This window comes from Gekko japonicus, unplaced genomic scaffold (genome assembly GCF_001447785.1).
Source record: "Gekko japonicus isolate JY-2015 unplaced genomic scaffold, Gekko_japonicus_V1.1 scaffold181, whole genome shotgun sequence".
Taxonomy (NCBI): domain Eukaryota; kingdom Metazoa; phylum Chordata; class Lepidosauria; order Squamata; family Gekkonidae; genus Gekko; species Gekko japonicus.
The window spans coordinates 34,639-44,242 of NW_015171507.1; the positions used below are offsets into that span (position 1 = coordinate 34,639).

The window sequence follows — 9,604 nt, forward strand, 5'->3', positions numbered from 1 at the left end:
ACCCATGTGAAGCGGCCTTCTACTGAATCAGACCCTTGGTCCATCAAGGTCAGTATTGTCTGCTCAGACTGGCAGCATCTCTCCAGGGTCTTAGGCGGAGGTCTTTCCTATCACCTGCTGCCTGGTCCTTTTAAATGGAGATCTTTTAATGGCAGTTTATGTGTTGGTATCTGAGCATGGTGTGGAGGGTTTCTGTTCAAGAAAGTCTAAACCCACAGCAAATATTCAAGCTTTTGGATGCTCCAATGCAGTTCTCTGAAGCAGGCACCTTGAATATGATCCCAGTATAAACCACCGACGATATAGAGCAAAAGGGATTTCTACAGTTCCTCTTACTTGTCTGGGTATCTTCATGTGAAAATGTCTGCTCACAAGTCAAGCACTTATTTCTTTCCTTTGTATTGTTACATTCAGGAAATATAAGACATCAACAGTACAAGAGACATTCGAAAGAGCTCTAATTAGGGTCTTCTGTATATACCCAGAAACAGCAAACAGACCAAGACTGAAAGTCACAACAGCAAGAACAGGATGTGCTTCCTATTGTACAACATTGGTGCACTCTTCTCCAGGCAGCAAAAATTTAAACAGATTTAAACATTTCCCTCTTTGGAGTATCAAGCTGTTATAGGACATTGTGTCAGTTAAAGGGGATTCAACCGAGCCTTCCTTGGATTCAAGGGCTCGGAAGAGCAATATACTATACACACATTCATGCAGTGAGATCCAACCCCAAAGGCATCCCTGGGAAAGTTGACATTTTACATGGAATCCTGTGAGAAGAGTGGGGGGAAGCAACCAGGAGGCAGCAAATACCAAACAATGCAGCGGCCAGTGGGGGAAAAGGTGAAACACTTTTCCCTCCTGCACTCAGCATCATAGTCCCCCTGAGGTGTTTTTTCCCTTGAAAATTACGCTGGGACTTTGTTACAAATAGTTAGAAGAGTTTGGCCCTCATGGTGCTAAGCATTCTTTTGACTTGCCTGATCATCAAACGAGAGAGGAAAGACTATGGCTAATTCTGGTGGCCAAATTAGACACGGCGGCAGCAGATTCCTTTGCTGAAATCCGGGCCGATGGCCTGGGGATGCTGATCCCCTGGCAGGATTTTGCAGCCCCCCAACAAAACATCCCACACAATCCATGCATGGCTGAGGCAGACCTCGGTTGAACTAAAGAGTCTGCATGCCAGGGGTCCTCGACTTGGTGCCCACCAAGTGTTTTTGGAAAGTGGGCAGGAGCAGGGGCGGGCTTGTGCCCAGTAGGGCTTCTGATTGGCCATGCTAATTAAAAGGCGTCCCATTAAACAGAGCTTCTACCTTGAATGCTGAAGAGTTACGGTGGGAGTTACGCTTAACTTCGCTTCCTGACATTTTGTGGTTGGCTCCGTCCCCCTGTGGCGGTCTTTTTGTTGTTGCGCCCGCCACCTGTGCTGGGATTCCAAGTCTGCCCACAAACTCAAAAAGGTTGGGGACCCCTGGTCTGCACCCATCCTGTCTAGATGGTGGGACCTCACACTGGTATCTGCCACTGTGGCCTCAGAACCAGGCTAGGTCTAAATTATTTTCATGTTGTTAAATGGAGATAAGGTAGCCTTGAAAATATCTCTCCCAAACTTACTGGCCCACAGGGGCGTAGCCAGAAAATTCTGGGTGGTGGGGCTTCGGGAAATCTGGGGAGGGTGGGAGAGAGAGGGGGGCAGGGGGACAGAGAAGACCTCCACCCATGCCTGACTGTCAGAGAGATGTGGGCTCGCTGGGTTTTCTTCCTGCTTCTGCAGCCGAAGAAGACCTGCCCCGGTGTCTCTCTGATGATTACGGCCAGTGCCTCTCCTCCCTCCCTGTCTCCGGGCTGCCAGCTGCCCTTTGGATGGGGCGCTCGGCCCTGTGGGCAGCCATTCGTGGAATGGAGGATGGGCAAGATGGCAGGGCTTGTGAGGCGCTGGAGCGACTGGTGACCATGAAAGCACAATGGGGCACAGCTAACGGGTGAGGGGGGGTGGCCCCGAAATGCCCCACTGTAGCTATGTGCCGTCTGGCCCACAAACATCTGGCAAAAATGTGGGCCCTCTGCCCAGATTTATTTTTGGCTAGTTATTTGTGGCCTAAACAAAGGGGAAAACCCTAATTAACTCACATTAAAGCTTTGCTGTCTGGTCATTCGGATGCAATTCATATTCCTTAAAGCCAGAAAGAGTTGTTTACGAGGTCATAATAATTGTCTTCATAAATTACTCAGCCAACAGCCTTCAAGAAAGGACAGAAAACTGGCCTTTTAAAGTCGCACTATTTAATAAAGCAATCCTTATTTGAAAAGCTATGGATGATGGTCTTACTTGGACAGCATCAGAGGGTCTTCCGAATGTGCCACGGGAGCTCTATAACCTGCCAAACTATTGTCACCAAACGGAATCTGGAACTGGGCAACTGAAGATGGAGTTAGAGTTAAATTGCCTTCATCTTCTGTGTTTGAGATCTCATGACTTGGGTGAGAAAACGCCGCTGGATAAGAACTGCTGGTGTCCTCAGCTTCAGTCTGGAATGCAGAACTGTTCCAGGGATCCACTTGCAAAGCAGCGGTATTAGAAGCGTATGTTGGAGAACCGGCGAACTGAGGTGATGTGACAGTACTTGTGTGCGAAAACGAATCTGTGTCAGAATGCATGAAAAAAGCAGGATCTGCCATAGAGTCTGGAGAAAAAGGAACCTTCTCGGGGGTCATGTAAAAGCCATGGGAGGGAAGTTCAGGATTCTGGTGGCCTGGTTTCATGTGCAACGTCGGGTCTAGTGTCAGGATCTGCAAAACAAATATTGTTGACTGGAACCGAAATTAACACCCAGTTATTTACAGAATAATTTTTTATTCTAGTATCAGAAGAAATCATCAGGAGGAAGGACACAGCTATAACTTCTAACAGGAGCAGAGGCAGATCCAGGCTGGTTATGTAAGCTTACGAGTTTCTGGGCTACTGTTCTGGGGGGGAAAGCCATTTGTCTTTCTACCAAGCAAACAACGATGACGTGTAAAGCAGTTGATGGCAGCAGTGAGGATGGAATTCAAAAGATACACAAAATAAACATTGTTTGCCTCATGTTCTGGATCTTATCAGGAAAACAGAGACTAGAGGACAATCAGATACCACCCTGACCAGTGCAGCATTCAACGTAATTTAGTTTGCTGTAAAGAGCTGCTGCTCAGAGTACGTCAAGGGAGGAACTAACTCTGGGAATCTGGAACCGGACTACCAGTCCAAGGTACGATGAAGCACTGAGGGCTTCCGAGCACCAATCCTTACCTCAGGAGGGTGGGTAGATTGAGAGGGGGAAAAGTTCCAGTCTACAAACTGCTGGTTTTCCCTTTGTTTCTTGTGATATATTTCCTTTAAGGAGCGTGGCTTCACTTCATCACCAGAAGAGGACTTAAAACAAAAACGAACAACAATCAAAATAGCATTACGTACAACAGAAGCTCAATATCACAGCAAAGATGCCAGTCGGCTCCCATTATTCGGGGGGGGGGGGGAGGACTGCTATGCCTCTAATCCAAACCTGTGTATTTAAAAGGGCGTCAACAACCATGACACCTCTGGATACATAAGGAGGTGCTTGTGCAGAGCTGCTCCTGCCACTGAAGTGTACAGAAAAGTCTGTGCACAATGAAGATCCACAAAGCCATATCTTGGGGGGGGGGGGGAGAGAGACTAGGGGGCCTGGCTGCCTCAGAAATATCCCAGGCCCTTTCCCCAGAATATTCAACTTAAATAGAAGAAGATAGTATAAATCCTGTACCTCCATCATTTATGGAGATATAACGAACAACATGCAGGCGGTATTCAACACTGATGCTTAACAGGAAACTTATTCTTGCCTTGTTCTGGCCAGTTTTTAATCTCAAAGGCACCTTTTCAATCTCACGTCCCGGCTAAAATTGGCTCCCATGGAAGCCGTCTTCTACCAAGCCCGGTCATCAGTTTATCCAGGTCAGTCTTGTCTACTCAGACTGGCAGCAGCTCTCTAGGGTCTCAGGCTGAGGTCTTTCGCATCACCTCCTACCTGATCCTTTTAACTGGAGATGCTGGGGGTTGAACCTGAGACCTTCTGTATGCAAAGCAGATGATCTGCCATCAAGCCACAGCTCCATGCACACAAACCCCCGTAGTTTACAGCAATCACAAGCAATGCTCCCTCTAAGCTGTGGAGTCTTGTGAGCAAAAATTCAACTTTGTGAGCTACTGGCATTAAAGTTGTGAGCGAGCGATTTGACTACTGCATAAATTAGTTTGCTCTGGAGTCATCCTTGCTGAGCTGACACAAAAATATGTGAGCTGGAGGCTAAAAGACTGTGAGCTAGCTCACACTGACTCCGCTTTAGAGGGAACACTGATCACAAGTACATACAGATACAATGTGACATTCTCCACTGTTCCCTGGAAAATTGAATTCTCCACTGAAAATTGAATATAGGCACAGTTCAGGGGGTGGCTGGTTTCTTGATGCCCTCTTTCTTATGGTCTCACTGGTGGTACTCAACAGGGACATAGGTGCTTTAAGAGTTTCATCACATGCAAATTGTATTACAATTGGTAGGGGCCATGGCTCAGTGGTAGAGCTTTTGCTTGGCATGCAGAAGGTCCCAGGTTTAATTCCTGGCATCTCCAGTTAGAAAGGACCAGGTAGTCAGTAATGTGAAAGACCTCTGTCTGAGACCCTGGAGAGGCCCTGCCAGTCTGAGTAGACAGTACTGACTTCGATGGATTCAGTATGGCAGCTTCATGTGTTCAAACTGTCATAAAGTTACCTTTATTTAGGTTAATGTGCTTAACACTCTCTGCTGTTTCATATGGACTTATGACAACAACCCCCTTCCAGAGCTCATATCTTCAGCACCCTCCCCCAATTCTCACATTGTGTGTCAATCAGAGCACTTGATTGCGTCAAGAATCCCTTGGCAGGGCTGACTCTATACAGCCTGATTAGCAGTAACTTTCCCTCATTCCTTCTGAAAGTGTTATAAAAAGTAAATGCCAAGTGACAGCTTCCACCAGATGTTCCCATCAAATTCTGCTGAAAAGTCACCCTGGAGAGTGGAGCTCTGCCACACAGGTGTTTGTGCCGCTTCCCCTTGAAAGCCAGGGAAGACAGGCAGAAATCACTCTCAAGCACACGGCAGAAGAGAGCTAAATGGTTCTTCAATTTTACCACTGTCGTTCCTGCTGACAGCCTATGAAGTCATTAGCACACAGTGCGCAAAAAACTACAGAATGGAACATGGGACTGTACTGCCATCCAAGGCGAAACGGGACTGGCAGAATTAGACTGACAGAAATACAACACTCCAGGGGAAGATGGAGTCTCCAAAACACAACTGCTCTACTTTTAAAAAAAAGAGTAAAGTCATAATTTTCTCTTTGCCTTGTCTTTTCAGGCACTGAAGCTTGTCTGACTAGCTAGGTAAACATAATAATATTGTAAATCACAGAAGTGATAGAGGGATTCAGCACTCTCTGTGTCTCTCTCTCTCTGATTTATTATCTGAAGCTAGAATGCAATTATTTGAAGGAATCTTTCCCCCTGTTTTTATATCACCGGCTTTAGTTTGCAGAAAGATGCAGCTAAGCTGTATAGAACCTGTCCAGAGAACATCCAGCCCTCCCATCAAGAGGAACAATTTGCAACAGCCAATGTTGAATCAAAGATTTGTCTACAGAACGGAGGCACAAGAGCTTTTGCAGGTAAAGATACTCAGCTGAAATGAACCGTGACACTCTCAGAAATATATGTCAAGACAGAAGGAGGTGATCTTGCATCTCAACTCTGGGCGACTCCCTGCCACTTTCATCAACTGCTTCTAGCATCTCATTTCTTTCTTCCTCCCTCTGCCCAGTCCTCTCTGTGCAAGCACAATTTATTTCAGCTCTGTGTTTTCATTCTTACACCTCTGGCTCTCACATCTGGAACAGCTTCCCTGCTCCACTGAAGTCACTTCCACAAACTCCTTTAAAGCCATAATTCTCATCTTAGACAAAGCCTGGTCTGATCTCTGCTGCCATTTCACCCAGTCTGGACCTGTCCCTTAACTCTTGTCCCAGCCAGCTTCTATTCCTCTAAGCAGAGACTGTCACTTCTTTCTATGTGATACCTAGCAATCGACAACACTAGATAAATGCCCAGCATGGGAAACAACAATAACGAAAAGCCCGCTCTTGCTAGGAACAGTTTTCCAGGCGATTGTGCCTTTATCAGCTGGTGATTCCGATACTGTTAGGAGACCAAGTTAGGAGATCCCACCTTTCGTTCTGAAAAAGACACTTTAAAAGGAAGATGCCTTAAAAATCATTGTAGCAGAACACTCAAAATCTAGCAGTCACCGTATTTAGATGCCCAAAGCCTACATGCAAAATCATGGGGGAGGGACAGCATATTTCAGAGGAAGAAGCCCTGTTCCTCAGACCCTCTAAATGAAATGGTTGATCAGCGGCAAAAGAACTGCAGCTGACGTGAACAGCATAATTAATCCAAGAGCAGCTAAGCAGTTTCTATAAGCCAACCAAACAAAACAAGGAGATACCTGCTCTGAGGAGACCGTTGCTGGAATAATATTAAATTCATTCCCAAGGTTCTCGGGCAAAGAGAGGTACATCTCCTTCTCATCTAGCTTCCAGTATGTCAGTCCTGCAAGAAGAAAGAAATCTCAAAGTTATTTCTGGTTTTAAAAGGATATGTGAAGCTGACATTTCCCCCCTGATTTTCAAAATTGCAAGTATAAATTCAGATTTTCACTTTGCAAGCATAAACTCAGAAGCTTATGAAATCCTCATGTCTGAAATATTAGGCTTCTGAGCTAATACAGCAACAGGGTTTGACATGAAGTAGTGCTAAAGCTAACATATTAATATTGCAGAGAACTCTGGGGGAACCAGAGTCAAGAATGTAATAAGAATACTGGTACTTAACAATACATCAATACAACCTCCATTTAAATCCACCTTCTCTATCTTCTGATTTAAGCAGGTAAGAGAGTTCAATGGATTGAAGGACAGGCCTTTTCAGATAGGTAAACTAATCACAAAAGCTAGAAAAGCAATGTATTGGTACAACAATAACTGTGCCTGGTTTTTTTGCCCCTCTTTTTTTACTATCTTAAGTAGATCAGATTGGAGGCAGAACAATGCCTTTGAGTCACTGGCATTTTGTAAGCAGTCTAAGAGATCCTAAGGCAGTGATATTTATTCAGTTGCTCAGGAGACACATGTGGCTCTTCCAGTCCCCCATGAGACACCTGCCCCATGTTCTAGGAAAGTGGGCAAGGCCATTGCCCAGTAGGGCGTGGGGATGGCATGTGGTTTTTGCCTTGCTGCTGCCAGAGGGACTGAAGAATGGGTAAACTGCAAGCCTCCCTGAGCCGTGGGAAGCAAAGGGCCCGCCTTCTCCAAAAAAACCCACCGTTCTCCGTAGTCTTATCCCAGCACTCAGGTGGCTCTTGGGAAGGCCACCACTACAGCAGATACCCTGGGGAAGAGCAAGGTGGCTACGGTGGGGGGGGGGATACTCCCCTTTTTCTACAGCCGGCTTGTTCTTCTCCAGGAGCCCTAGCAATCCTCAGTCTCTTGCCTGACTTGCTGTGCTTGATATTGAAGAGAGAATGAAAAGGCAGAGAGAGAGAGAAGCCCTTCCCCAGAGACACAAGGCCTGCTCAGCGGTAGCCGGGGGAGACAACCATTAAAAAGGTTATATGTATTTATTTTTCGTATTTATAGCCTGCCCATCCCACAAGCCGGCTCAGGGCTGGTGACATGATATCAAAAGCAATACAATAAATAGTTAAAATTTAAAACACAATAATCATCATTAAAATTGGTGGGTGCAGCTCAAGACAAAAATAAAAAATCAGCTGGCTGCTACAGGATTCCCTGGCCCGTTGGTAACAGGTGGATAATGGCCAATTGTCAGTGGGCGGGTGACAAACAACAATGGGGAGGCCATACATGGACACCCGCCGCCGCAGCCAAATAGTTATAAGCTTGTATTATTCAAGACGGGTAGCCGTATTACTCTGTCTGTAGCAGTAGAAAAGAGCAAACAAAATTTGTGACAGGGTAGGAGCTTCCGTGAGTCATCGCTCACTTCTTCAGAAGCTACTGGACTCTTGCTCTCTTCTACAGCTTGTATGATTGCATGTCTGTGTTTGGTGGGGTGGCACAAAGGGCACACGGTAGTCACAGGACTCTTTTGGTTGATGATCAATGCGAATGTGGCTCTCCATGAGCCACGGGGTGAGCACCACTGTCCTTAGGGCTTCAGAGGTGTGGCAACCTATATAAAAGAACCAATGAAATTCAAAGGAACGGTTAATGTTCCACCCACCAGCAGCTCGCCCTTGTGACAAATCTGATGACTCAGCTGTACAGTGGCCCCAGTGGCACAGTGGCACTGCTCTGCCTCTAACCTGATCTCTTTAAGATAGTAGAAAAGGGGGGCAACAAAAATGGGGTTGCTGGAGAAGGTGGGCAAGTTATTATTATTATTATTATTATTAATTAGATTTTTATCCCGGCCTCCCGCCGGAGCAGCACAGGGCGGCTTACAACATTAAAATCAATAAAATGATACATCTAAAACAGTCTATAGCAATAACAATAAAATCACAATTTTACACACAGTCCAATGTACTGTTCCTGCTGCAAGCCCTAGCTGGTCATGAGAAATAACACCACCCTGTTTCGAAATATGCCTTTACCAAAATTAGCACTACAACTAATAGAGCATACAGATTTAAGAGGCTGGGTGCTTGATACGATCACTTAATGGCTTTGAAATTGTATTCAATCTGCTTGTGGCGTTCTCTGTATTGACTGTAAATATAGCAGGTGTGTGTGGATGTGACGTGCCGTCAAGTTGCTTCCGATGTATGGCGATGCCATGAATTTAATGACCGCCAAAATGTCCTATGGTTAACAGCCTTCCTCAGGTCTTGCACGCTGACTCCGTTATTGAATCAACCCATCTCATGTTGGGTCTTCCTCTTCTCCTGCTGCCTTCAAGTTTTCCTGGCATTATTGCCTTTCCCAGCAAGTCCAGCCTACATAGTGCTGTAATTATAGCCTATATTACTGGTAAGTATAAGAGGAGAGACGACTCGAGTGGCACAGGAGCAAAACTCTTGCTGAGTAGGAGGTACAAAAGGAATGTATTTACTGTTCTCTTTTGGAGGGCAGGAGCAAGAAACCCAAGATCTGCTGGCTACTATACACTACAGTTGCCTACCAAGCAATGCTCTCTCTAAGCTGTGGAGTCGTGTGAGCAGAAATTCTACTTTGTGAGCTCCTGGCATTAAAGCTGTGAGTGAGCGATTGGGCTAATGCATAAATTAGTCTGCTCTGGAGCCATCCTTCCTGGGCGAAGGCAAAAATGTGTGAGCTGGAGGCTAAAAGGCTGTGATCTAGCTCACACTAACTCAGCTTAGAGGGAACACTGCCACCAAGCCTTGCCAAGATTTGTGGACCCCTGAAATCCCACTAAATCTGCAGGATTTAACCACCCAGTAAGCACGCATAGAACTGAGCTGCAGATCCCCCTGAAATCAGCAGGATTTGAAAGTACCCAGG

At 45.9% G+C, this 9,604-nt stretch overlaps 1 protein-coding gene across 2 annotated transcripts in view; it reads right to left on the bottom strand.

Annotated features, from left to right (window-relative positions):
- The window catches only part of MPHOSPH9 (M-phase phosphoprotein 9), a 39,973-nt gene that overhangs the window by 18,105 nt on the left and 12,264 nt on the right, over positions 1 to 9,604 (bottom strand). For both annotated transcript variants that reach the window (XM_015419308.1, XM_015419307.1), the window contains exons 7-9: positions 6,568 to 6,671; positions 3,296 to 3,418; positions 2,336 to 2,796 (exon numbers count right to left, since the gene is read on the bottom strand). In XM_015419308.1, the coding sequence (XP_015274794.1) occupies positions 2,336 to 2,796; positions 3,296 to 3,418; positions 6,568 to 6,671 (688 nt within the window). The remainder of the gene's footprint in view (positions 1 to 2,335; positions 2,797 to 3,295; positions 3,419 to 6,567; positions 6,672 to 9,604) is intronic.